Raw genomic sequence first — 27,373 nt, forward strand, 5'->3', positions numbered from 1 at the left:
GTTAGCCAGAATCTAAGCTTTCGTCCAAGGTAATTCCTATTACAGCAGGGCCCCGAGATCTTTCTCCCCTCCTTACTTACCTACCAGTGTGTTCAGACAAGTCCAGAAGTAATTTTGCTGCCAGTGTCGGCTGATTAACTGACGGAACTCCTCATTCTTATAATCGAACAGTGCAGGAAACTAGGCGTCTTCCTCAACGTCAACTGCCACCCCATACTCCTCTCACCAGGCAAGGCTGAGTTGTTCAGCCAGTTGAAGCGGCGGTATGGTCAGTCATACAAATGCTCTTAGCTACCCACACAATCTCCATGGCGGATCGAATGGTGGTAGTATCACTAACATTGTGACAAAAGCCCCAATTCCCCCTTAGATTTAGAAGAAGAAACCGGAGCGAAGCAGACCGGCCGAATGAACATCAACTGCTGCCCCCCAGTGAGGGGGAAGACCACCAAAGCAGGGCACGAACTCCAAGTCCGAACGCGCTTCTACGAGTCTCTACTGTTGCAACGAATGCGTAAGTAATAAATCTGTCTTCTACAAATGTTATTGATCTAAAAATCTACGTGGTGAAAGCACACTTGACACTGTCCGATCTAGGACGCCTATCGCGTCAGTCAATCGCGCCGACGACCCAATGGGGTTGCACATTCTCCACGAGCCTATCGGAACTAGGAACGTCGACATCATCTTCGTACATGGACTTGGTGGCTCCAGTCGTCTGACCTGGGCATGGGAGCGCGATTTGAGTCTGTTCTGGCCAAAAGAGTGGCTGCCACTCGAGCCCGAATTGGGTGACGCCAGGATATTCTCGTTCGGCTACGATGCCAACTTTACCAAGTCGACACAAGACACGCTCAATATCAAAGCTTTTGCGGAGCAGCTCCTGAATGCCATGAAGTTTGGCAGAGGGGAATATGAGGATTGGGACATTGGAAAGGCTCGTAAAAGCTGCTCGTCGTAGAATTTGCCCGCACTAATCGACACCAGGTTCCGATCATATTCGTCGTCCACTCTATGGGAGGCTTGGTATTTAAGAAGGTCTGCGATTTGCGAAACACTCGATGATAGACATGACCTAACGTTCGCCAGGCTTACAATCTCGGCGCAATCGACAAAAAGTTCAGTGCAATGACTGACACTATTCGTGGGGTGGTGTTTCTCGCAACACCTCATCAGGGCAGCAACCTGGCCGACGTGCTCAAAAAGTTCTTGTCCACATTTATGCAAACTCCGAAACAGTACATCAATGAGCTGCGACATAACTCTGAGGCGCTGGTGGGCATCAATGAACAGTACGTTCAGCATGCAAGGAACATGCACCTCGCATCGTTCCGCGAGACTCACGCCACCAGTATCCGGGGTCTCAAAAGTGTGAGTACCAATCCAGAGTGAGTATGGTCGTGGCGCATCTGATGGTTGGCTACACAGCTCATCGTCGACGAGTCATCAAGTAAACTCAATTATCCCAACGAGATATGCTGGCCATTGAATGCCGATCATCACAATGTCTGCAAGTTTGCGTCTCGCCAGGATCAAAATTACATCAGCGTCAGCAGTGTGATAAGGGATTTCGTCAAGCTTGTAACCTCCAAAGGTAGGGTGCCATTGAGGCTCTTCTATGACTTTATGCTTATCAGAAGCAGCCGCGATCCCTATCAGTCGTCGTCCTTCGACAGTGCAAAGTTTCGAATCCATCCGGAAAAGACTGTCCGGACTGATCGATACGCCCGAGAGGTACAGGGCCGACCACGAGCGCGTCTCTCAGCTCTATGTGCCTGGCAGCTGCGACTGGATCCTCGACGACCTCCAATTCCGCGGCTGGCTCTCAGACGACTCACTCGAGCCTTCAATTCTCAAGCTTTCTGGTTCTCCGGGCTCAGGAAAGTCAGTCATGGCCGGCTTCCTGGTGACGCACCTCGAGGAAACTCAGAACAGGGTTCAATATTTCTTCTTTCGTTACAATGAGGAGGCCAAGCGATCGATCACCGTCTGTCTCAAGATGCTGGCTTACCAAATTGCACTTTGCATGCCCGAGTATCGTCGAAAGATCCTCCCACTTCTCGAGGATAAGAACGCCCTCGCACGGAACGATGCGAGAGGTGTGTGGCAAAGAGCATTCGTCAATATTCTGTCCAAGATGGATCTTGACGAGCCCCTCTTCTGGGTCATCGATGCTGTGGATGAGTGCGAGTCGGCACAGATATTGCTCAACCTCCTGCCTGCGTTGAAGGAGCAATCAATCCCCGTGAAGATCATCTTTCTTACTCGGCCCCAAGCATCATTTAGAGCTTTCGAGAGACTTCGCTATAGGTTCGGTTCAAATTTCCGCCAGAGTGAGGTGGTGCCTACTCGAGAAGGACAGAAACTATTCATCGAGCAGGAACTGGAAGTTGCATACCGCGAATGGCCGCAGAACTTTTTCAACAATGTCAAGGATGACTTGCTCCGCAAATCGAAGGGAAACTTTCTCTGGTTGACGCTCGTCACAGAGGAGCTTCATCGGTGCGACACAGAGAAACAGGTAGAGGAAGTACTTTCTCAGCCGCCGGAGGATCTCGTCGGCGTTTACTCAAGAATTGTCAGCTCCATCGCGAAAACCTACAGCGAGGGCGAGTTGCAGACAGCCAAGAAGATCCTAATCTGGATCACCTGCGCCGAATGGCAGCTCTCCTTGGGCGAACTCGAGGAAGTACTGAGCCCGGAGCTCACGGCTCTCAACATCAAACGGACCATACACCGGCTTTGCGGGGATTTGGTGGTTGTCGACGAGAAGAAAGGCAGTGTATCAGCTGTGCACCATACAGCGAAAGAGTTCTTGATACATGACAAAGGCAGTGAGCTTGCGATTGACCCGCCTGAAGCCCACACATTGATCTTCGTCAAGTGCCTCGATATCTTGATGGACACGCAATTCAGAGTACATCTGAAAACTCATGGCTGTGTAGGCGTGCTGAAGTACGCTTGCATTTTTTGGGCCAAGCATCTTGCCAACGCCGACCATCTGAATCGACAGCATCTTCGCACCTTGGTCAAATTCTTTGAAGGAGAGTGTGTGCAAGCCTGGATCGAAGCGGTGGGCCTCAATGGCAGCTTGAGCGTCTTGACGAGGACGTCTAAGAACCTGAATCTTTTCGTCAAACGAAGAGAACAATATGAGCAAGAGGTTATCCCTATGAACCGTTCGAGTGAGGAATGCGACTTCCTTGCCTTATGGTCAGCCGAACTGGTACGCATCGTGGGAAAATTCGGTCACCACATCGTGAAATACCCTGACAGCATCCACAATTTGATACCACGATTTTGTCCGCCGGACTCTATCATGGCTCGTCAGTTTGTTTACTTTAGCCCAACGGCTCTCCAGGTCACAGGGGTTTCCAATACAGGCTGGGATGACCTGCTCGCAAAGTTCAATACCAGCCAGACAAACCAGCCAGACATGATCTACTGCCTGGACGATTTCTTCGCCATCCTGGCCTCGAGTAACACTGTCAACATGTACTCAACGTCAACATTCCGCGAGATAGGGAAAATTGGACACGGGGAGATGATTCTTGCCATGAAGTTTAGCGAAGACGGTGACCGACTGGCGACATGCGGTAAAGACACCGTCAAAATTTGGGACGTGGAAAGTGGGAAACGTCTAGGCCACTTCCCGAACCCAGATGGACTCCGCGCTATGGATGTTGCATTTGACAAGAAGTGTTGCAAAGTTCTTGTCTGTTATGATGACTCCAGCGTGAGATTTATGTCGCTCCTGGGTTACAATGCCTGGCAGACTGTCCCAAAAGTGTTTCCCCCCGCTTCAAGGTCAACATCGGAGCCCAGGTTTGCCACACCCGCGTGCGCGTCCTTCAGTCCTGACGGGACCCAAGTGGCCATCTCGTATCGCGGAATCATGCCACTCAGAGTCTGGCACACCGAGACTGGTAAGCTCATGGGGACCCTGGACCGCAGAGGAGAATTCTCTCGAGGACTGCACAGCGGCGCATGCTATGCTTTCAGGTTGGCATGGAACCCTGTGACGGGCCATGTGCTGGGCGTCTACAATGAGGGCTCGGTCTTCAAGTGGCATCCGCTAGAGGCGAGGAGCTGGGAGCCCCAGCAGTCTCTCAGGGCCTCAGAACTCGCCTGCTGCCCTGATGGGAAAATGTTTGTTACCGCTAGCAGAGACGGATCTCTGAAAGTATGGACCTTCGAAAGCTTCACTTTGTTGTATCATCTGAGTTGTACATTATCTGTTACGGACATTGCACTCAGTCCTGATGGGCGTCGGATCTACGACCTTCGACAGACTTACTGCCACGTCTGGGAGCCGAATTCGCTCATGCGAATGGCCGAAATGGACGATGCCGATAGCGACTTGGCAGGATCACGACCGGGATCGACCAGTTTCTCTCTGGTGTCGGAGGAAGAGACGGTGGCTGCCATACTGGACCCCATCAACTGCCTCGCGCACAGCCGGCACGGCACCGCCTATGCTTACAGCAACGAGGTTGGAATGCTGAGCGTGGTTCTCGACGCCGATGCTTCCAAGATGGAAGACCAAGGCGAGACCATCATGGGCGTATCATGCATAGCTTGGAGTGAAGATGGCCAGATTGCAACGGCGGACATTAGTGGCAACATCGTCATTCGTTTGGTGACAGAGGGCGGGCTTATGGCAAGCGACCTCAAACTGAAGTCGGCCGAAATGGTTCGCCAGCTCTTGTTCGACCACAGCGGGAGAAGGTTGCTGGCGCGGTGCATTACGTACACCAAGGTATGGTCACTGACAAATGGGCAATGCCTAGTCAGTCGGCCGCTTGACAGGTCCTGTCAGTGGATCTTGCATCCGTTCCTTCACGAGGCACTGCTATCCGTCACACCCCGAGAACTCACTGTTCATCGCTGGGAAGACCTCGAATCAGTGCAACAATGGCACATCGACTTCCAAGCAGTCGAGTCTGCACGTCATGACGACGTTCCGCGGCTTGTACGCTCGCCGTCATCAACGCAAGCGTTGACACGGTTAGAGCTCGAGGCGTCCATTGACAAAGTCATGTTTTGCAAGGAAGGACAATGGCTCTTCGTGCAAAAGTCCACTGCATCGACAGACGAGAGGCGAACTTTGGACTTCTTCACGATGGATGTAGCGTTCCTTGAACCGGGTCAGGAAGGTCTAGCTTCACCTGTGAACAATGTCTCCGCAACGCCGTTACCTCAGCAAATCCTGCGTGAGATCGAGGTTCCTTTGGGTTTCGTGGCTGATCATGTTGGCTTGAAGAAGACATTGGGTGTGCCGCGGAATCTGGATGGCGCGAGCTCCATGGCGTTCCTTGACCGAGACTTTTGGCTATGCACATGGTATCTGAGCGCTGACGCGGGAAATGTCAAGATCAGGAAGCACTTTTTCCTGCCGCGAGATTGGATCAATATGGAATGTTTGGAGCTGGCGATGATCACGCACGACGGCAGATTTCTGTGTCCAAGAAATGGCGAGCTGGTGGTCGTCTCGAACGGCCTGGGCGGCGGCGGATAGTTTGAAATAATGCTTTGATGGAAGGCGCTGATGTTTTGATAAAAGGGGATGTAAAATGGCTGTCAGGCGGTGATATCGGAGGATGCCAATTAGTGCCATAGGATTGAGAGGGAAAGGATGAGTGAGGTCGCTACTTCTAGCGTGAGGTTGGCCGTGTTCTCTTCATTACTGTGCACTGTATGGCCCCCTCTCCACCAAACCAGGGCGAGGAACCTACCTAACCTTCCTTACCTAGGTACCATGGTCATCGGGTTTTCTGTGCTCCTCGGCCTGCGGGAAAGTCGTAATCTGACGGAAAGCCGCACTCGAACCCCTGTTTCGCTCTAGAAGAAATTGATGAAACGATCGACTGAAACTAGATCAAGGGCGCAACATTGCTAGCATGGCATCCGAACAACTGAACGTCATTGCTCTCATATCGGGGGGGAAAGACAGCTTCTTCTCAGCCTTGCACTGCATCGCAAACGGACACAAAATCATCGCTCTGGCGAACCTGCAGCCGTCTGTAGACGACCAAGCCCCATCGGAGCATGAGGTCTCATCCAACGGCACTCGCATCGTCAAACCTGACACGCTGCTATCGGGAAGCCAGGGTGCAGTTGACATCAGCCATGACGATCAAGACTCTGCTACCGACGACGAGGACCTTAACAGTTTCATGTATCAGACTGTAGGCCACCAGATCATTCCTCTGTACGCCAAAGCCACAGGGCTTCCTCTCTACTGTCAGCCTATAGTCGGTGGAGCTAAGTACGAGGGTCGCGACTATGATGCCTGTCGGGCTACCGACGACGAAACGGAGAGTATGGTACCTCTTCTACGCACCATAATCGACCGGCATCCTGAAGCCAATGCGCTCTGCGCCGGAGCAATACTGTCAACTTACCAGCGTACCCGCGTGGAATCTGTCGCCTTGCGGCTCGGCCTCACCCCAGTCGCCTATCTGTGGAAGTACCCGGTGCTACCTCCAGCACTAAGCGGCCTTCCTTCGGATGACGCCCAGTTGCTGTTGGACATGGAAGTGGCCGGCCTTGACGCGCGAATCATCAAAGTTGCTAGTGCAGGTCTGGATGAAGACTTTTTGTGGGAGAGGGTAAGCTGTGCGGCCGGGGTGTCGAAGGTCAAACGAGGCCTGAGAAAATTCGGTGTCTCCGAAGGCTCAGTTCTTGGTGAGGGAGGCGAGTTTGAAACTCTGGTCGTCGATGGGCCAACCACTTTGTTCCAAAAGCGAATCATCGTGCCAGACCAAGCTCGAAAGCTTGTGAGGGAGGGAGGGGGTACGTCCTGGCTCAGCTGCCGAGGAGCCTACATCGGCGAGAAGGACAGGCCACAAGAGGATTCTGATGGGGCGGTTCGCGTGCCAGGACTTTTCGATCCCAGGTTCGACTACGTCTCAGAATCTATCTCAGAGACAGCGAGGTCAGTGTCGAACGAGTCGAAACCCAGCCAGCGACAGGGCAAAACTCTTCGGCTGAGCGACTTGCCGGCATTGTCGTCCGAGATTTCTTGGACTGTACACTCGGAAGGGTTAAGTCCTCAGTCTACCATCGAGGCTGAGACGCAAGACGTGGTCGACAAGATCAAGACTCTCCTCACCAAGTCATCGCTGCCCACCACTGCCATCACCAATACCATCATCGTTCTCCGCCGCATGTCCGATTTCCCTGCCATCAATGGCATTTATGGGGCATTATTCAGTCACCCAAACCCCCCTTCACGGATCACCATCTCTTCCGGCGACCTCCTCCCTGATGATTGCAACATTGTCATCCATCTGTCCATACAGCCCTCTCTTGGTCTCCGCGACAGAAAGGGGCTTCATGTCCAGTCAAGATCTTACTGGGCGCCGGCAAATATTGGCCCCTATAGCCAAGCTATCGACGTGCCCCTAGTCGGGCTCGCCTCGTCCTCCCCAGACCTCGCCACGACAAGGTCTATCTTTATTGCTGGTCAGATCCCTCTCTGGCCTGCCTTGATGGCCCTCCCTGTCGAAGCCGACATCTCGGCTCAAATCACCATGTCCCTTCAACACCTTTGGCGCATCGCAGCCGACCAACATGTTCAGCTCTGGTCCAGTGCTGTTGCTTACTTCCCACGCACGCATGACATGGGTGGCATGCGGACCAAAGCCCGTCTTGCCGCCCAAGCGTGGCGAGCAGCCCATTTTTACGCTACGGATGGAGAGGAGGAAACTGGACCTGACCCATGGGACCGCAAATATAACCCTGCATTCATGACATTCGGCGATGCCACTGGCGACAACGTTTCGACTCTTCCGGATTCAGACGTCATGAAAGTGTCCCTCGAAGATGATGACGACGACAAACCTTTCATTCCGCCATTCTTCGCGGCGGAGGTCGAAGAACTTCCACGTCAGTCAGGTGTGGAATGGCACGCTCACCTCGGTCTCGCCGGCGTTCCCTCGTCTTCGGTCGAACACGCCAGTCACATGGAAGAACCATGCGAAGGACGACCTTTCACGTCCCGTACATCACATCTCGTTGTAGCAGGTGTGTTAGTTCGCAGCACCGTGTCGATCGAGTCCCGGGGTGGTATCGAGATCAGTCCCGTTGATGTCCTCCAGGAGGCCAAGCGTGCATATTCAACATCTCTCTCAGGACGCTCTGCCAGAGAACCATGTCTCATCTACATCGACACCTCCATATGTGGCGTCGCCGTGTCAGCATCAGGGGCCAGAAAAGAAGGGGCCACTGCATCTGCCGTAATCCCCTGTCACTCTCTCTGGTCCTCGGCCGGTGAAAAGCTCGCGGCAGTGGTATTGTTCCGAGGCTGAGCTAGGTAGACAACCAAGATAGAAGCATGGCCCTCAAACCAACCACTGTGCTTTCGCGTGCCTTCCAACCACTTCGTGGCCCCTTTGATCTCCCTCGCGCACCTTCCTCCATATCCCGTTGCATCCCACCACGCGTGCCTGATGCTCTATAGGCTCCAATTTGCCCGCCCCAGACCAGCTCCCACCAGAACGGACGCGTTCTGGTGGTGCAGTGGGTTGTCGTAACGCGTTGGCAGGACCCTGCCTTCCAAATACCCCTATGAGAAGCACCCTTATTCAAAACTCACAGATCAGGGGGGCGCACGTTCGAGCCTTGGCTTCTGAAAGCGCCTGGAGGGACCGGGGGGAACTTTTTTTCCCACTTGGCCACTCAGAACTTCAACATTGGTACATTTACCAGGGCTATCATGGGCTCTTTGATGTCCTGCCATCTGGTCACATGGCGCGCAGATTGGCTCGAGGATAGCTCAAGATGTCATCTTGTGGTTTGCAGCCCCTCCCTATTCTCTATCTAACAAGTGCATTCCATGTTCGTGGTATCGGTCACCCGCTGGCTGAAACTGTGCCAGGATATCCTCAATCTCAGCCATGTCAGCCTCACTCAGCTCGACAGCTGCTGCTGCACAGTTCTCGCGCACGCGCTCCGGCGACGAAGAGCCCGGGATGGGGATGATCGTTGGCATTCCTGGGCGACGCGCGATAGCCAGGAGCCAAGCGATGGCAACCTGAGCTGCGGTGCAGCGCTTGCGTGCTGCAAACTCAGTGACCTTGTCGGCGAGCTTGAGGTTGACCTCGAAGTTGCCGGGCTGATACCGGGGCAGGACCTTTCGGAAGTCGCCATCGGGGATATCGGCCGGAGACCTGATGGCGCCGGTGAGGAGACCCCGGCCAAGCGGAGCTGCACGCACGGATTAAAAGACTGAATCCAAAAATATCAGGGGTTCCACTCACAGTATGCGACGATGGGGATGTCAAACTCGGCACAGACGTCGGTGATGCCATTGGTCAGGGCATCAGTCTCCCACAGCGATAGCTCAATCTCGACGCTGGAAATTTTGGTCACCTTGGCGGCTCTCCGGATGGTGCTGGCGGAGACCTCGGACACGCTGACACCACCGATACGGCCCTTCGCCGCGGCCTCGACGATGGGGCGCAGAGAGTTCTCGTAGGGGACGTCAGCGTCGACCCTGGCAATCTCAAACTCATCAATGGTGCCCCTGGGACCAAGCTGCTGCAGACACTTGTCGATGCTGGTGGCGACTTCATCGGGCGAGCCGGTGGGTGTGAAGGCTGGAAGAACGGCAATGCCCGACTTGATGTTCAAGACAACTTTGCCTGCGGCTTCGGGACGCTTCTCAAAGAAGCGGCTCAGAAGTGCGAGAGAGTTGTTGTCAGGGGGGCCGTAAAAGTCGCCGCCGTTCCAGTAGTTCGCGCCGGCATCAATGGCAGCATCAAGAACACCAAAGGCCTGATCATCGGAAAGGGGGGTAGGGCGCATGGTCAAGCCTAAGGGATCTATATCAATGTACTGGGGACCGAGAACGCGAGAGCCATGGCATACCAATCATGCCAAAGCCAATAGGCCCGACGGGACGGCCATTGATACGATTTGCCATGAGCAAGTATGCCAAAGGACACGGCAGGCGAGGCGGCACAGGAGCGAGTATCTGCGAGTGAAGAGAGTTGTATCAGCTTCTGACGAGGCACATATTCGCCGGAGCGCGGTAGAAGACATCGACTCTCTCCAAGCCTCACACAGAGTCAAAACTGATTGGCCCAATTGCCTGGGACACGGTGGACCTTGATGGCAGACATTGGTCTGCCGGGGAGAGGTGAAGTTCTGGCTTGAGCAAGATCTATGCTGACCCCGCGATCTGGACATACATGTGATTGATCTAGGATCCCGGTCGGTTCCCGTGTTCACAAGGTCGGAGATGGATGGTAGTAGATCCTATCTTGGCTCCCCACAGACTGCTGTAAGGCGTGTGCGTGGTGGTGTGATGCTGTCGACCAGCCGCGGAAGATACCGAACAGTACCTTCGTCGTGGGGTAGGGTTATGGTTTCCTTCTTTGGTCAGACAGGTAGTTTTCCCCAAGTCTTCCGTCTTCCTGCCTGGTAAATCGTCGCCTGGGTGGAGGGTAGAAGGAGCGATGGGCGTGCTGGGCCCCACATGCAACTGCCCTTGATCGTACACAAGCACAGCAAGCACAGCAAGCACGGCCCAGCGAAATTGGTCTTACTGACCCCTCGCGTGCTCCCAACTCGACCGTGCGTGCCTGCCGCGGGTGGGACAAGATCAAAGGCCAACGTCATAACGAGCAAATGTTACGCAACAAATACGGGAGCTTCGCCGTGTCTCCCCAGAGCCAAGTCTCCCCAGAAGATCACCTTCGCCAATCTGACAAGCGATGCAGCTTGCTACATGACTGCACCTTACTCATATTCCCAGAACACCCACGCGATGCGACGACACCCTCCAAAAGCACCGTCAGGTCCCATCGGTCCCATCGGTCCCATCGGTCCCATCGACCGGGCGAATGAACGCTCCAGTCGACAGTGGTGCGCCCTGTGACCCTGGCAGACCCTCCCGCTCATAGTGAGGTGGGCCAGGGTCCTGGCACGAGCCTACGACATGGGACGGCAGCTGATGAGCATCACATGGCAACGTTTTCGAGTCAAGCTTGGATTGTTTCTCGTCTGCTCAACTTTCACTACGAACGACAAGCCCAGCGATAGCACGACATCACGACGATTTCGAGTCGAGGCACAAGCTGTCTTCTAGGGATCGTTTACCCCCCACGACCTGACAAGCAGCGCCTGCAGCTGCCGACATTTAAGCTCGCGCGACGGCTTCATCACGTCAGACCCCCCCTGTCGCACGACTGCCCACCACAGCGCGGATGTGATTCAGCACCAACCCAACAACCCAGCAAGTCCGCCAACCGGTACCAGAGTACCGGCGGAGAAACACAAAATTGTACTCGCTTTCGCTCGCTGATGCCATGGCTTCTGAACGCCACGATACTGCCGCCTCCGCTGCCACAGCGGCAGGCCCAGACGCCGCAGCTGTCGCTCCACCCTCGCCCAGTATTCCCTCTCGTCGCCCTTCGACTTCGGCGAGCAGGATAAGCCGGACTGTCTCCTTCGACCAGGACAATCTCGACGCCATCCAGCACACGTCTTCTCACCCTCAGCCGCCGGTCCATCGCCCGAGCGCCAATGCGAACGACCGCATCAGCAACATACTAGAGGTACGGCCCCCCTTGCCACTGTCTTGCTCTCTCTCTCTCCCTCCTCCTCCTCTCCCGCACGTGCCCCCGCTGACGCTATCCCCCACGCCAGGACGCACGAAATCGCAGCGAGACAATGTCGAGCCCAGAGCAGCGCAGGATCCTCGAGTCCGACCGCGAAGATGAGGGACAGAGCAGCGCCGACGAGCGTACTGGCATCTTCACACGCGGCGCCGATCGGAACTATCAGTCCATCAGCCCCATGACCGCCACGCCCGTGCAGGGACCGCGGGTGAGAAAGGCTCCGAGCACCAGACGATCCACGGCCTCCTCCAGGATAGACCTCTCTGCCCCAGACGGCAGGCCTGACCAGGACGCGGACGCCGCCACCGCCGACACCCCCGAAGTGAGCAGTACATCGGCGAGGAGAGCGCGGACGTCGGAAAAGAAATCATCATGGCACGGTGGGCTCTTCTCCCACTTTCAGAGCATTGAGCTCGAGAACAAGGGCAGCGTGGCTCGCGATCACCTAGCTCTAGGTATGTTCACACCCCCACTCAGCAGGTGTCTCAGGCGTCTAACGTGAGCCGACAGAGCGCACCTTTCTCGCCTGGCTGCGTACCTCACTTGCCTTCGCCTCGATTGGCATCGCCGTCACGCAACTCTTCCGTCTCAACACATCTCTGCCCAACAGCTCGGGTGACAAGGAGGATGCTGCTTCGGTGACGCTGCGGCGCCTGGGTAAGCCCCTCGGCGCCACGTTCCTCGGTATCAGCATCGTGATCCTTTTCCTGGGCTATCACCGCTACTTCCACGCGCAGCGATGGATCATTGCGGGCAAGTTCCCCGCCAGTCGTGGAACCATTATCGCTGTCGCCTTTGTAGCGTTTGCCGTCATGATTGCGAGTTTGATTGTCGTCATCGTAGTGCATCCGCGGTCGCCGGCGTAGCTGTCTAATCAGGATATCAAGGTGTATCTGTTGCTATGTAATTGTGTGAGCAGTCCGATGATGGAGCGTCTTGATTTAGAGTGTTGAGTATCTGGTTTGGGTGGCCCTGAGCGGATGTGTTTCGCGGGGAGTCAATAGTCGTCTTTGGCCAAGGAGCAAAGGTATCAAGAATGAATTCTTTTCGCAGTACGCCCTGTTAGCTTCAATGCGAATGGAAGAGATGCTTGGCTGTTGTGGATGTATCTGCGTTGAACCTTGTTGCTCTGCAGACATTAGTGGAGCGGGACTGAGCATGAACAGGTGGACCAAATCATCACAGCTCCATCTGGACCTCACCCGCAACCAAATCACAGGCCCTACAATATCTCAACGGACGTGCTCAGTGCTTGTTGCGACGTGACGTCAGTGGAAATACGAGCAGCGTCTTTTCCACCAACAACGTCTACTAAGATTCCAACCCGCTGGCCCAGCGCACGCCGGCTCGGGCATCCGACCCCGCGATACATCGACCCCGCCAAGCCCCTCCACAGCAAGCCCATCATCAAGCTTCTCAACACAGCACACACATATACATACCAAAACGGTGCCGCCAGCCCAGTACACCACGTCATCCATCATGGCGCCCAAAGGAGAACCGCCATCCATCCCCCTCTTTGCCTCCACCCAGCTCGCCCTCCTCTCCAACGAGCTCGCCGCCGACCTGGCTCAGACCTCGACGCTGCTCGCCTCCCACGCGCCCGCGACCCTGCAGCGCGCCGGCCTCGCCCTGACCTCCCTCCTGCCGCAGGCCCGCCGCACCGGCCCCGGAGGCCGCACCCTTCTCGAGCTCGCCCCCGACCCGGCCACCGCCAAGACGCAGGATCTCCCCGAGCACGGCCTGCGGCCCGGGGACATTGTTCTCGTCGCCGAGCAGCCGGCCGGCGCGGCCAAGAAGAGGGAGCTCAGGGAGCTCGAGGCCAAGGGCGGCAGGGCCGTCGTGGCGAGGGTGCGGAGGGAGTGCGTCACTGTTGCGCTTGAGGGGGAGGAAGAGGGGGGGGACTGGAGTGGCCGGCTTTGGATTGTCAAGCTGGCGGATGAGGTCACGTACAAACGGTGAGTTATGCAGTCTTCATTTCGGCTAGTCATATGAGAGAGAGGGGGGGAAACAGAACCGTAATCCGAGTCTGGTCTACCATGCGATGCTGACTGACTACCAGGATGAACCAAACCATGGAGAAGCTGCAAAAGATGCCCGAGGCCGAGTACTCGAGTTTCATGCGCGTGCTCTTCGGATTGTCCAGCCCGTCTCCCATACCAGTGGACCTCGCGGCAGACGGGGATTTCGGCAAGCTCGAATGGGTCGATCCATCTCTCAACGATTCACAAAAGGACGCCATCCGCTTTGCCCTCGCGTCGCGGGAGGTGGCACTCATCCACGGCCCTCCGGGTGTGAGTATTCACTCCGAGGAGACAGCATCCACCATGATGCTGCGCCTTCATACTAACAAGCAGTCAGACTGGCAAAACTCACACCCTCATCGAGCTCATCCTTCAGTTTGTCCGCCGCGACCAGCGCATCCTCGTCTGCGGCCCCTCCAACATCTCCGTCGACAACATTGTCGAGCGCCTCGCCCCCCATAAGATCCCCATCGTCCGCCTCGGCCACCCAGCCCGTCTCCTCCCCTCCGTTCTTGCTCACTCTCTCGATGTCCTGACTCACACCTCCTCAGCCGGGGCCATTGTTCAGGACGTCCGTGCCGAGATGGATGCCAAGCAGGCCTCCCTGAAGAAGGCTCGCACCGGCCGCGATCGCCGCGCCATCTATGCGGACCTCAAGGATCTGCGAAAAGAGTACCGCGAGCGCGAGCGCGGATGCTTGCGCGAGCTGGTAGGAGGCAGCAAGGTCGTTTTAGCGACTCTGCACGGGGCCGGCGGCTTCCAGCTGCGGGACGAAAAGTTCGACGTCGTTATCATTGACGAGGCGAGCCAGGCCCTCGAAGCACAGTGCTGGGTACCGCTGCTGAGGGCGAACAAGGTTGTGTGCGCGGGCGATCACCTGCAGTTGCCGCCGACGATCAAGTCACTGAACTCCAAGACCAGCATGGCGAAGAAGCAAGACGAGGAAGAGGTGCCGACGGTCAAAGGCATGACGCTTGAGACGACCCTCTTTGACAGACTTCTGTCTCTGCATGGGCCATCAATCAAGAGGATGCTTACAACGCAGTATCGCATGCACGAGGCTATCATGCGGTTTCCCTCCGATGAGCTCTACGAAGGAAGGTTGGTGGCTGCTGAATCAGTTGCGACGCGCCTCCTCAAAGACATGCCGTATGAGGTACAGGACACGGAAGATACAAACGAGCCTCTTGTCTTTATTGATACGCAGGGCGGAGACTTCCCCGAGAAAAGTGAAGAAGACAGCGACGATGCAGCGAAGAAGGCCAAATTCAGTCTTAACGGCGAGAGCAAAAGCAACGAAATGGAGGCAGCAGTTGTGAGGCAGCATGCACGCCAGCTGGTCGAAGCGGGAATCAAACCCGAGGACATCGCGGTTGTCACGCCTTACAATGCCCAGGTGAGAAGTGCTTGCGAATGAGTGCCCTCCCAGCCATGTCACAAAAGAGTTTGCTTGATGGTGCTGACAATAGACAAACCAAGCTCGCGCTGCTGGCGCCATTAAAAGAAGAGCTCCCAGGCATCGAGTTGGGCTCTGTAGACGGCTTCCAAGGCCGTGAGAAGGAGGCTGTCATTGTCAGTCTCGTCCGAAGTAACGGAGAGGGTGAGGTGGGCTTCCTTGCAGAGAAACGAAGACTAAACGGTATGTCCGTCTGCAAAATCTCAAGACTGACGCTATTCATGGACACGTGAGATTGACGACTATCAGTGGCCATGACGCGACCGAAACGTTCTTTGACCGTTGTTGGCGATTCAGAAACAGTCAAAAGGTGAGATTGCAACGACATAGTCTTCCAGCTTGCATGCTTAGCTGCGCGGGCGAGTACCTGCCGAGACGTGGCACAGATCTCCTGAGACAGCCTGCGAAATTGACACGTGAGGGAAAAGGTGAGCTGACTCTTAATTACAGAGGAAGCGCGTTTTTGAGGAGGTGGATAGAGTTCCTGGAAGAGAATGCCGATCTGAGGTATCCAGACGTCTCAGTGCTCCAGGAGGCCTGATCCCTTGTCCGCCCGACTATTGGGACGGACGAGGCGCAGCTGATACGCCAATGGTCTGGTTCGCGCTACGGCCCGCGGGATGATGTTGAGACGATCTAGGAGATCGCAACGACCGGTCGACCCGTAGCATTTCGTCCCCGAGCTCACTCGCTCCAGAGGATCTCATGGATTGAGATGAGCTTTTTATGCCACTTGAACATGTTGGTTCGGGAGCCACCAGTTCGCGCATCATGCATGACACTCGTAGATTTTACGGGCACATCATTCAAGCGAGCTAGCCCGCCGGTTCCCGGAGTCTGGGAGGAAGCCTTTTGATAACGTTGGCGCCGTGCCGATGTGAGTGTCGAGACGGCCGTCACGAAGTTATCGCTTAGAAACTGATCCCAGCTGTGGTACACGACCCCTGGCCTGGATGTTTCAGGTAACATAAGCCTGTGCCACCCTTGCTCTGTGACCTCTGTCCTCGTGGCTGGGCCCGCAGCTTACCTCCTGCCGAATCATATTTTGCCCGACGACCTGAACTTGCATGTCGTCGTTGTTGGACCTGAGGGATGGAGTGGTCGTTGCGTGCTCACAATGGCGGGTGTCAAATTCTCCCTCCGAGTCGCATGTGCTGCGAGGCGTTTGAGCAAGTTTGACGCCGGGCCCGTGTACCTTGGCGCTTTCGAACCTAGGAACAAGCTCGGCGGATAGCTTTGGACCGACGCGAAAGGCGGTCTGTTGTCTATCATGCTTTTCTGCACTGCCCCCTCGACTTCTCTATGCGTCCCAAGATGTGAGCAGCCCCCTTGATAGTGCATAATCAGGAAGCAAAGCTAGTAGAGACGGCGCTGTATTGGGGTGGTGGTGCTGTCAGACTCGCCGTCCGTGAGATTGATTGGCCGCTTCAAGCTCCATTCATAATCTACGAAGCTTCAGTTCCATTCATGCTCAGTTGGCATGCCCTCGACCGGGCCCTCTGGGCCTACCAAATGTTGGCCCTTCACGGGTCAAGGCGATCTTATCATGCCACCCCTCACGATATGATGCTCCCTCCTCATCACCCTAGGCAGATCAAACCGCCCTGTTGCAAGGAGCCGTGGCTCCATGTGTTTGGGTGTCATCGAGACGAGTCCCTGTTGGTTCAGCACATGATGTTGGAACTCTTTGACGACGTCAACGTGTTGTGATTTGGCCTACCACCAGGTTTGACAGCATCTGCTATTTGCTGCCGCAGCACCGTGGTTCAACTAATCGAAGCGGGAACGTGCGACGGCGTGCATCGGATGTCTGAGACATGCACGATGCGGCCAACACAGACCAGTTGAACTGGTCCATCAGGGATGTCTAGTGGCGAGCCGAACAGGAGCCGCAGCAGCTCTGAACCAATGCATTGATCAGCGTTGTGGTGGTGGGCTTTGTACGCAAATAACGCCAGTCTGGGTAAGGTACCTAGTAAAGCAACGACAGGTGTAATCGTGTTGACGCATTGCAAGGCCAGCGTATATGCAGAGCGGTGGCGCCTACCGAGCGACCCACGCGCCACAGGCTGGGGGGTTGCGAGGTCCATCAATGCTTTGCTGCTTGTCAACTAGGTAGTATGGCTAGCATCCGGCAAGGATGCTATCTTGACAATACGATGTGTCTCTGGCTGACTTGTTACTTTTGAGCTCCAGGGGTTAGCTTTCCCTTCGCCATGGCAGAGGACACAGAGGTTCTGTTGAGGAACACGTCCATTGAGCCACCGGCCATCGGCTGTCGAGACAGGACATTGAAGGGCCAACGCACCGCCATCGGTTCTGGACGAACAACGAGGCGGCCGGGGCTGAGGGCTTTGACCACCTGGTCGGCGGATGGATTCGGGGTTTGACGAGGTCACCATGTAACATCGCCAGGTCTGTCAAGGGGGGGGGGAAGCAGGGTTGGAGGATAGATGAGCCTTGGGATTAACTCGATATAGCCACCTACGGGTGGCAGCCACAGAAAAGGGAGACCGAATTGCTATGGTGAATGGTCGATCAGCACGCAAATCCGGCCATCAGGTTGCATCGGGAGAGGGCCACGGGGTCATGGTCTGGGGGGTTGGTTGCCAGTCTTGGCTCGGCTGCAGAGCCAGAGCCAAAGTGGTTTGCGGAGTCGTTCGTACTTGTACAGTTGACAAAGAGCTCTTTTGGCGAGGGCGAGGGTTCCAAATATTGGCGAGTCTGCCCCTGACGCTCTGAGCGCGGTCGTCCCATCAATCGTATATGGCACGCGTGTACCATGTATCCCATGTCAAACCGTGCCGGATCTTCAGCTCCATCTTCTGGGCCTTTGCGTGTTTGGGAACCTGGTATCTATGAGAGGCAAAGATCTAAAGTTCGTTCAGGTGGCTCGCGGGCAGCTCGCTCAAGGAACCACCCCCACTAGCAGTACGCTAGAAGGGCCAGCATCGGAAGAGTGGCCATATGTGGATGGTGCTAGCAAGGCGAGTCCTATGCTTTTGCTCATTGCTGTCAACTGCTCAGCTCGGCTCGGCTCAGCTCAGCCAAAATGCCACGCCAGCCACAAGCGGCGTGTTCCGTGTAGACCATTGATCCGGTGGGCGATGTCTGCGTTAGTGAGAGGTCCATGGCGTTGATGGCTCCTGTCTGCATCGACGGGGAGTTGTGCACATGGTAGCTCTCTCGGGCTCGTCCGGACTGTGCCATTTCGGTTGACAGACACGATTGCGGCAGGTCCGCTTGAGGAAGGGGAGAGGAAGGGGAAAGGAAAGACCCCTGTGACCCCTTCTCCACTTTCGGATGCTGGTGGCGCACCCTCCCCGGTGTTCCCTGCCCTCCCCATGGCCGTGGCTTCCTCCCCCCGGGTGCCTTCCAGGGGAATGACCTTGGGGTGCAGAACCCCGGGAGACACCTCTCCCACCTGACACGGGCCTCTGTGGCGCTCCGAGAGGAAGAGCTCCGGAGAGATTCAATGTTTCCAAGGAAGGAACCTTGTCAACGTCCAGCTCTTTTCTGGACTACTGGCTCCCCCTTCGCTGCTACCAAGTACCAAGTCAGGTGCCTTAACCCCAGGTAGGCATCACTTCATGTAGAATGTCTGCATTGTACAGTTTGTGTCTCGTGGTGCCATGATAATCACTCTCTCGAGATGGCGGCCAGACTCCATGTCGTGTCAAACTCCCGAGAGCATCTCGCCCTGACGCCGCTCTGTCTGTCTCTTCTCACAGGCACCCCAGAAAGACAGACAGTGGGGTGTCGTTGAAACCACAGCATGCCGACCAAGGCAATCCCTCACCCCCCCCTTCATCCAGGGTTCTTGTCTCGCGTCGACTCGCTGCTCCCTCGTCGTCATCCGACCACACCACCGCAAATCCCAGGCGTCTCCAGATCCAATGGACGGGCATGGACAGGTACAGGACTATCCTATCCACCCATCCCATGCCGTCCCATGCCGCAACGTGACGGGGGGAATGGCATGCGCCGATAGCTGTCGAGTAGCTCGACGCCTTGCCCAAGGCGGGATCGTAGGGGGGGGGGTGCGTCAATGGCTTTATGCTAGACATCGACAATGGGCATTTAATAGAAAACCATTGGCGCCAGCGAGTTCCCCTCTTCGATCCACGCGTGGTCCAAGGTCCCGAGCTTCATCTCCATAGCTCTGTCCAGTCGTACCAGTCCTTCCCTGGCCTTTCATGCTGCATAAGGCCGTGTTTCATACCAGCGCTGTGCCTGCTTCCTTCTTTTGTCTGGTTCTGCTCATCACCATCCTCCCCAGCACAAACACACGAGCCGACCTGGTCTCATCGATCTGACTGACCCTGACCAGCGACCCGCAATCCGACCCGGACGTCCCTTCATTTTCTTCATTCTTTGTCCCGTGGCCGCACATCTCTCCCTCTCGCTGTCTCTTTATTCTCTCGTCCTCGAACTCTCTCCGCTCCTTTTTCATTTCATTTCATTTCATTTATTTTCCTCTTCGTCTGTCGTCCCTTGTCTCCGCCAACTCGTCCTCTCCTCCTTCGTACCTACGGTCATCAACCCACTCCCCAAATCTGGCCTATCACCCGGTGTGCATGCACTGCATCAGACGTCAGCTCGGCCAGCCTGTCGCAGACCTGCACCGTTGGCGCCATTCTGATACATGACGCACTGGCAGCTGGGATCTTCCCTCGACACTCCCGCAGCTACCACCTCGGCCCTCTATCCTCCATCTTACCCACACCTCTCTCCTCAGCCGCCTGCGGGCTTGCTTCTCGATCTTGATTGATCAGGGCCACCCTCGCACATCGTGGGCGCCTGTGCTTGTTACCTTTCTGGACTTCTTCGTCTCTGCTCTCTCGCTCTCTCTCGCTCTTTACTCTCACCTCCACTCTCTGCCTCCCCCCCTCTTCCTTGCGTCTTCCTGACGTGTTGCATTGCTGGTCATATGCGCCATGACTTGGGCCGACGACGCATAGATCACGGCCTGGCAGTCCACACTCAACGAGAGTGCCCAACGCGAACAGCGACGGCGCCGATAATTCTTGGCGCCTTTCCCCAGTGAGGCAGCAACTCGCCGACTTCATCTATCAGCATTGCCGCCGCTTCAAGCTGCCTAATTTCTAATATCAACCCAATATGCTCTCTTGGCTGAGGTAGTCGTCACTCATATACCAACGTCATCCATCTTCGGAGCCACGACCCGGGCTGTCCTACAACCTGTACGCCAGTAGTTCCAGCTTGCCTCCCGGTCGTCCAATCGACGCCATGAAAGTGAGCATATTCAAACCCCAACCAGCCGTTGCCGGAGGTCAGGCTGCCTCACGCCCAAAGACCGGTCAATCCATCCGGGGCAAGATCTCTGGCCCCATTCCCATACCAACCCCCACAGACGACGAATTTCCCATGCGCAACCCAGGCACCGGCATTGCCACCCCATTGAGCGCTGAGGACCGGGAGAGGCAGTTGCAAACGGAAGCAGGCCACCAGACGAGCCCGCCGTTTACGCAGCCCGACGCTGTGCCGACCAGAAATACCGACTCGGTAATGGCGCCTTCAGGATCAGGATCTGTGACGGGTTCCGCTTCGGGTTCAGGAACGGGATCAGCACATGCGCACCAAATACCAAGAGGGTCTCCACAATCACAACGAAGAACCAATCCACCGAGCACCTTAAGACACTCAGTTGTCAGCGAAGCAACTGAAAACACGAACAACAGCAAGGATAAGCCGCAGAGGAAAAAGTCAACACTGCGTGGCGCATTCAGCAAGCTCTTTGGGCGAAAAAAGAAGACGACCAGCCTCTCAGCGCCGCCGGAGCGTGCCTCGACCTATGACAGTCCATCTCAGCACCGCAGTGTAAGTTACCAGCATCGCTGGCTAGCCACGAAGAGTAAGAATCTTGCTAATCGTGCCACATAGGACCCATCTGCTCTTGCTCGTGAACCGAAGAAAGAGACAGATGCGAAGCGAGCTGCCTCACTGCCCATTACTGAATATGACAGAGCTCTCCGATCACACTCGGTTGGGCCGAACGACTTTTCAGCTATCGAGAGTGCTCGTAATTCTATGCACGCCGATGCCACCCTCTCCGGAAGGAGGCGGGCGGCAACCGCTACAGGACAGCTGTTCGGGCCACGGGATGGTGAAATTGGTGGGTTATCGCCGCGGCCAGCAAGTACGCACGCTAGGGGGAGCCGGCTGTTCCCCATGGACGAAGATCCCGAAGAAATCGGCCGAGCCATCACCAGCGATGTCGTGGGCAAGCGCCGGTCTAGAAGTCTGAGCGGCATTGCAGGTCCCCAAGATGACCGTGCAGATGTCCGGCGGAGGAGTGATGAGATCCGTTATTGGCGGGAAAGTTATGATCCGGCATTTATGTCGCCAACGTCATCCAACGCACCGGACCATGACAACGACGAGACGGGCACAGCCGGGGCCGCAACACAAGATGCCCCGCCCAAGACTCCCCTTGAACCATTCAACTTTGGCAACATGCCACACCTGAATGCCATGGCTGGCATGAAAATTACGGCTGCAGCTAGCCTTGAAACGAGGATCGATACTCTCGAGGCAAAGATGCGACGGGCTGAAAAGATCATAACCCAGCTCTGCAATTCGGCCCCTGGAACCAGGATACAGCCAGATCAGTTCCACAGGCCACCATCCTCCTTACCGACGCCTAATCGATCGACCACTACGGCCGTCCAAGGCATGCAGTCATCCTCACGACATGGCTCGATGTGCTCGCGGGACTCGCGTGCTTCGTTCCTCGAAGGTGTGCGAGACAACGACAGTGCGACACAGCTCAGTGCCCCTTCCGTAGCAAACAGGCCTACTTCGGATTCGACAATACGCGGTGCCGTCAGCCTTCCCACCATTTCCCAAGGCGTGAGTGGGCCGCTGACTACGGAGCACTATTCCACCCTGCTGAGGCTGTTGGAAGCCGAGAGGGCGTCACGCCACTCACTGGAAGCTCAAGTGCGCATGTTGGCACAAAGACTCGAGGCTGTCGCGGCTTCCACGCCAAAGCAGCGGTGGGCCTCAATGCACGGCGAGCCTCCTCCGACGGCGAGATCCTTTGGTGATGTTTCAGCATTTGATCAGCAAACTCCGGAATACGAGTATGGAAACGGACACAAGAATCAACCATTGATGCCCGAAGACTCGGGGATTGCAACGGGGGGTCTGGCGGGCGTTGACGAGGACGACTACTCGGAAACATATGCCACGCCTCGTGAGGAGCAGTCTCACGGGTACGGTGCGTTTGGGGAAGAGCTGCGCGACGGAGATGGGGACGAGGACGATGAAGACGGCCAGCGCAAGAAGGCTGCCAGGACGCTGTCCCTAAGCCAGTTGACGATGGGCAAGCCTCATCCCAAGGCCGTCATTTAAACGAGCCAATTCATTGGACATGATTTTCAAGCTACTGGAATGTTTGGTATAATTTTCAGGCTCGCGACCAGCTGGCGCAATGGGTTGCGAGATGGTGAAGGCGCAGATGGAGCGGCGTGCCGACAAGAGGATTGTACGATATATGATCATCAGCACGAGCTGGCGGGACGCATCTAGTGATTTTGATAGCATGATTTAGCATTGCGAGAGTGATCTTGGCTTCAGAGCTGTACTGCGCAAGCTGCAGGTTTCTTTGTCCAAATGGAACACAGTATACCCTATATTTACTTGTGCAACTATGACATGGATGAACACGTTTGTCACGACATGTGCAATCGCCGCGGTGTGGTGCATTCAGGACGGCGTCGAAGAGAGTCGAGACGCCAAATGCCAAGCGCACCTTCCTGATAAGCTTAGCGTTTCTGGGTTCAACGCATGCGCCTATTCGCCTAAACGCAGTGCCCCGGGCCCGCCGGGCTGCACCTAGGCACCTACCTGGCTTCAGAGCCCTGGATGCGCGTGCTGACAGATGGAGGAGATTGAGACAGGCAGGGCACGACTCGGCCCCTACGACAGGGAGGGAGCCGCAAACGACAGCACGACAGCGCGCGCCGTGGACCACCAGCCCGTCCGTCTCCCAGCTCGACCCATGACTGCCAACAGCCTACTTATCTAGCTAGGTAGGTCACGAAAATTCCTGACCCTCTCTCTTGCTGGATCCTCCCATTGATCATTTCCTCTCCACAGATACGTGTCACCTAGAGAGCGTCAACTACCCATTGCGACACACATTTTCCTCACCTTCTCGCGCCCGTCTCCCAGCTATCATGGCCGGCTCCAAACCATCCAGCCCTTTCGGGACCTTCTTGATCGTCGGTTGTACGTGTTTCCGGGCGACCCTTGCGATGTTTGGGCCCTCGTACTGATTTTGCTCCTCGCCACCAGCCGTCTGCTTCTTCCTCGGCATTCTCTTCGCCTCGTTCCCCTACGACTACCCCCTCCTCTGGACTTCGGCCCCGGTCCCCGAAGCCTACTACGCGCAGCTTGAGACGCACCTGCGCTTCATCTACGCCGCGCCCCCGCTCATCGGCCGCCTACTGACGAGCATCATCCTCGTCGGCTTCATCGGCTTCTTCGTCAAGCTCTTCAAGGCCAGCGAGGCCAACGTGCTCTTCGACGGCGCCTCCCTCGTCCTCTACTTCATCGGCGTCGGCGTCTACCTCACCAACATTGTGCGCGGCCTGCGCGCCGTCGGCGAGGGCATCTGGGACGACCCCGACTGGGAAGCCAAGGCCAACGGCAACGCCGGCGAGGGTGACGGCCTCGTCCTCGGAAAGGAGGACAGCCTCAAGGTCCTGTCCGCGAGCAACACCATCCTCGCCCTCGTCCTCGTCGGCGTCCTCGTGCTGCAGGTCGGACAGGCGTACGCGGAGCGCAAGGAGCGCGAGGAGATTGAGGCCCTCGACAAGAAGGACAAGGAGGCCGCCGCCGCCGCCGCCGCTGGCAAGGGCGGCGCTGCGAACAAGAAGAAGCAGTAATGGGTTTGCTTTGGGATTCTCGGGGGCTCGGTCAGGTCAGTTTCCCTGTTTCGCGCCTCTCATTACGTGGCGGTTTGGCTGGCGGGTTTTCTGGGTTCAGGCAGTCGGCGCCTGGTATTGTGCATCGGGCTGGGGCGAGGACGGAATGACGGCGGTGGCGGACTGAGAAGATAGGGTACGTTCAGGTCATGTCTGCGGGGCTACGGGGCATCAAGGCTTTCCTGCTCAGTCGGTGTCCCCGACTGTGCACCGAGTCAAGGGGTTGGTTGTGGCGCATTTGATATCACGTATCCTCATGAATCACGATCCGACAATTGTACTTTTGAACAAGAAGTTTAGCATGTACATGGTGTGTTCTTGTGCAAATATCAGGCTACACTGTCTGCCTCTTCCAGACCAGCATGGCTCCTAAACCTGACGCTCAGGACATGAGACTGGGGCGTTCGCATGGTGTTACTCGGCATTACGAAGCCTCCCCTGCCGGAGGACGTTCATTCTTGCCTTGTGGTGGCGCCTCTACTGATGCCGGTGCGTTGCTCGCGGCCCCGGCATCCTGCCCGGAAGCGTGCACTGATGAAGACGGCATGCTGTCCGTAATGTCGGCCTTGACTTCTTTCGACAGCGGTGGAGGTGATTGCTGCTTGATTTCTAGGCCCTCAGGCGCGCCGACTGGTCGAAGTTACTTTTGTCGTGTTCTTCAGCGAGGCTGGCTTGCTTCACTCACTGTTGTTTGGTCGTCCACTGTTTGTAGCCATGATTAGGTGGATTTCTGGCAGGCGATATGACTTTGGGGTACGAGTGGACTTCTTTTCAGAACTCTTCGTAGATCCGGATATCCGAATTGTGTTCGAAGTTCGTTAGGCAGCGTAGGTGTACACGATGACGATGTCGAGCCTCACTATGAACCTGTATCGGAGGGGGTGCACCAGCCACGCTCTCGTCGACGTCACGACTCCACCACAGCTTCAGCCACATTTCGGATTTCATTTCGCGACACGCGTGTTCTGTGACACCGGGACTGGCTTCATTAACTGGACGGACTATGCGTTATCGAGAGCGCGACTGGCGAGTTCTTTCAGTTTGAGAGATTGGAAATTGGACGAGAAGAATCCCTCATCTGGAGTCTAATTCATGGCCCAACGGATGGCGTGCGGTCCCTCATTCTCTTCCCTGATATTTTCCCCCTAAGGGGCTACCACCCTTTTTCAAGATTCCCCGCCTCTACTTTTGTATTCCCCATCCCAATAGACAATGTCGTCCTGGCTGAAGCGGTTGGCCGAGAGAGCCTCGTCTGCGGGGTTGTCTGATGCCGCCCGCCTCTCTACGACGAATCGCGCCGGTGCATTCAACCCGTCACCTCTGAGTAGGTTCACAGTTTACGGTGCCGGGAACAAGGTATGAGATGCTCACTGGCTGGCCTTCTCCACACATGCTTCCTACGACGTGCTCACACAAACAGCATGACCTCGTCGAAAAGCTCGCTCAAGAAGCCGACTCATCCGACCTTCGCCGTACGAAAGGGCAAAACGCCGTTGTGATACTCGCGTCGCGCAACCACGCCTCATGGCTGACTGATAAGACCTTCATGGCCAATCTCCTCGAGTCGTTCTCATCCAAATCTGCCAAGGCCGATGGAGATGCGGCGGAGATCAATGTCCTTACCGCCGCTGTCGATGGCCTTTGGCCGGAGTACCCTCTCCTGCCAGCTCGTCACGGTTTCTCCATCATTTCCGGACCGCTCGATCACCTTCTGCCCGGCCTCTGGAGTCAAGTCAATGCATCGCCCGCGCCGGTGAAGGGCCAGCCCGAAAAGGCGGCATTGACCTTCCGCGTCAACAAGGCCGATGCCAACGTGGGCGGCAACGCAACGACTATCACACTGCCTCTCGCCAACACCATCTTCCAAAACAGCCGGCCGTTTACGCTCCTCGCCAGTCGCTGGCGCAGAGAGGGCCCAGGTTCATCCTTGGCCATGTCAGACATGGTCACGGGCTCGAGCCGCGAGGTCGTCTGCACGGGCTCCGACGCCGCAGCAACGACGCCGTGCATTCTCATGAACCCGATCACCGCTCCCCGCACCATCGTCTCGGGCCTCGGCAACATTGTCCGCCAGATCGACATGGACGGCAAGACGGTGCCAGCGTCGCAGGAGCTCGAGGCCGCCGTGACCAAACTCTTCAGCCGCCGGCGCAGGGTTGACGGGCCGCACGCCCTCCCCAAGGGCCCGCTGGGCGTCTGGGCACTCGTCTCGCCGCCCGAGATCGGAAGAGACGTTGTGAAGAGCGTGGACCAGACGTCGGTGGACGAAATCAGCGAAGACGCGAGCCTCCAGGACGAACTCAGGGCGGCCGGGCGCTGGGACCGATTCGGCCCGGGGCTCGCCCTCGGACAGCGGATCTTCCAGGTCATCAGCGGCGGCGGCGGCTGGGGCAAGAAGCAGGGTCTGCTGTCGCTCGACACCGAGACGCAATTCTCGCTGACGGGCGAGGAGGACCTCGAGTCGTTCATCCGCTCCTTCCATGGCCAGAAGGGGGGCGATGGCGAGGACGCACCTCTCGACTCTGGCGTCGTGGCCCCAGGCTCCACCATCCAGTTCTTCACCACTGCGGTCGGAGAGCTGCCTGAGCCTCGCCAGGCCGACTTTTCGCTGGCGGAACACATATGCGGCGAGCTCGACGCGTTTGGTGTGTCGAAACATATTCACGAGAAGCCCAAGGTGGGGCTCGGTGGTGTGTCTTGGACCATCTTGCCTGGAAAGTTCGGTGCGGTGTCGTCAGAGTGCATGTATGTCTACAACATGGATGCTGCAGGACCGCAGAATGGCGAGATGGGGCGACTACAAACGAAGGTCAATATCCCCGAGTCATACATCTCAACGAGGCCTATTCCAGGAGGGGACGACCACACAGGTAGGTAGCCGGACGATTGATACTAGACGTCATCCGGGGTTCGGCATGCTTATAACGCTGCCTTCTTACTTGGTATTCAGAACGCACCGAGTCTAAATGTAAATCTAGCTTTTTATGCTAGCGAAAGCTCATTTGTATGATAGCTGTAGATGGAATGATATTTTGGCGGAACTTGGTGACTACTGACAAGCAGGTCTATCTGCACGTACTGTGAGCAAAATCGTGTGAGGCACACATGCGAGCTAAAAGACCAACCACGACCTTGACTACCGGGATATTATACCAGGATATTATATTGACGAGTCTCCTCTCTCGGACTCGATATAATTAATATTGGCGACCCACATAGTGAAGAAGCAAAATGTGAAAGCCTTAGCTCTCTGTATCAGTAGTAGCATCGACATAATGCCTCTTGAAAGCCGCCATGTCATCCTCTCTCTCC

The 27,373-nt window shown here is 56.3% G+C and overlaps 9 protein-coding genes across 9 annotated transcripts; 7 read left to right on the forward strand and 2 right to left on the reverse strand.

Moving 5' to 3' along the window:
* Positions 1-510: 510 nt before the first annotated feature.
* On the forward strand, positions 511-5,518 carry D7B24_005940 (uncharacterized protein; the record flags this gene model as incomplete). The annotated part of the gene is made up of 7 exons (XM_028640083.1): positions 511-514; positions 615-941; positions 1,022-1,038; positions 1,090-1,371; positions 1,429-1,594; positions 1,644-4,759; positions 4,820-5,518. The coding sequence occupies 7 exons, from the start codon at positions 511-513 to the stop codon at positions 5,516-5,518; spliced, it is 4,611 nt and encodes a 1,536-aa protein (XP_028498947.1).
* Positions 5,519-5,900: 382 nt separating this feature from the next.
* D7B24_005941 (uncharacterized protein) lies at positions 5,901-8,312 on the forward strand (the record flags this gene model as incomplete). The annotated part of the gene is made up of 1 exon (XM_028640084.1): positions 5,901-8,312. One exon carries the CDS (start codon positions 5,901-5,903, stop codon positions 8,310-8,312), a length of 2,412 nt encoding a protein of 803 aa, XP_028498948.1.
* Positions 8,313-8,747: 435 nt separating this feature from the next.
* On the reverse strand, positions 8,748-9,928 carry D7B24_005942 (uncharacterized protein; the record flags this gene model as incomplete). The annotated part of the gene is made up of 4 exons (XM_028640085.1): positions 8,748-8,791; positions 8,860-9,210; positions 9,264-9,818; positions 9,874-9,928. 4 exons carry the CDS (start codon positions 9,926-9,928, stop codon positions 8,748-8,750), a joined length of 1,005 nt encoding a protein of 334 aa, XP_028498949.1.
* A 1,387-nt stretch (positions 9,929-11,315) lies between these two features.
* On the forward strand, positions 11,316-12,493 carry D7B24_005943 (uncharacterized protein; the record flags this gene model as incomplete). Its single annotated transcript, XM_028640086.1, has 4 exons — positions 11,316-11,564; positions 11,656-11,835; positions 11,917-12,082; positions 12,138-12,493. The coding sequence occupies 4 exons, from the start codon at positions 11,316-11,318 to the stop codon at positions 12,491-12,493; spliced, it is 951 nt and encodes a 316-aa protein (XP_028498950.1).
* A 616-nt stretch (positions 12,494-13,109) lies between these two features.
* D7B24_005944 (uncharacterized protein) lies at positions 13,110-15,648 on the forward strand (the record flags this gene model as incomplete). Its single annotated transcript, XM_028640087.1, has 6 exons — positions 13,110-13,585; positions 13,690-13,921; positions 13,989-15,047; positions 15,131-15,290; positions 15,357-15,417; positions 15,558-15,648. 6 exons carry the CDS (start codon positions 13,110-13,112, stop codon positions 15,646-15,648), a joined length of 2,079 nt encoding a protein of 692 aa, XP_028498951.1.
* Positions 15,649-20,357: 4,709 nt separating this feature from the next.
* Positions 20,358-22,484, forward strand: D7B24_005945 (uncharacterized protein; the record flags this gene model as incomplete). Its single annotated transcript, XM_028640088.1, has 2 exons — positions 20,358-20,948; positions 21,012-22,484. The coding sequence occupies 2 exons, from the start codon at positions 20,358-20,360 to the stop codon at positions 22,482-22,484; spliced, it is 2,064 nt and encodes a 687-aa protein (XP_028498952.1).
* An 827-nt stretch (positions 22,485-23,311) lies between these two features.
* On the forward strand, positions 23,312-24,022 carry D7B24_005946 (uncharacterized protein; the record flags this gene model as incomplete). Its single annotated transcript, XM_028640089.1, has 2 exons — positions 23,312-23,363; positions 23,430-24,022. The coding sequence occupies 2 exons, from the start codon at positions 23,312-23,314 to the stop codon at positions 24,020-24,022; spliced, it is 645 nt and encodes a 214-aa protein (XP_028498953.1).
* A 463-nt stretch (positions 24,023-24,485) lies between these two features.
* Positions 24,486-24,777, reverse strand: D7B24_005947 (uncharacterized protein; the record flags this gene model as incomplete). The annotated part of the gene is made up of 2 exons (XM_028640090.1): positions 24,486-24,691; positions 24,747-24,777. The coding sequence occupies 2 exons, from the start codon at positions 24,775-24,777 to the stop codon at positions 24,486-24,488; spliced, it is 237 nt and encodes a 78-aa protein (XP_028498954.1).
* Positions 24,778-25,273: 496 nt separating this feature from the next.
* Positions 25,274-27,052, forward strand: D7B24_005948 (uncharacterized protein; the record flags this gene model as incomplete). Its single annotated transcript, XM_028640091.1, has 3 exons — positions 25,274-25,417; positions 25,482-26,931; positions 27,012-27,052. The coding sequence occupies 3 exons, from the start codon at positions 25,274-25,276 to the stop codon at positions 27,050-27,052; spliced, it is 1,635 nt and encodes a 544-aa protein (XP_028498955.1).
* Between the last annotated feature and the right edge of the window lie 321 nt (positions 27,053-27,373).

The sequence above is a fragment of the Verticillium nonalfalfae genome, assembly GCF_003724135.2.
Source record: "Verticillium nonalfalfae strain VnAa140/NRRL 66861 chromosome Unknown scaffold_4, whole genome shotgun sequence".
In the NCBI taxonomy this organism is placed as follows: Eukaryota; Fungi; Ascomycota; class Sordariomycetes; order Glomerellales; family Plectosphaerellaceae; genus Verticillium; species Verticillium nonalfalfae.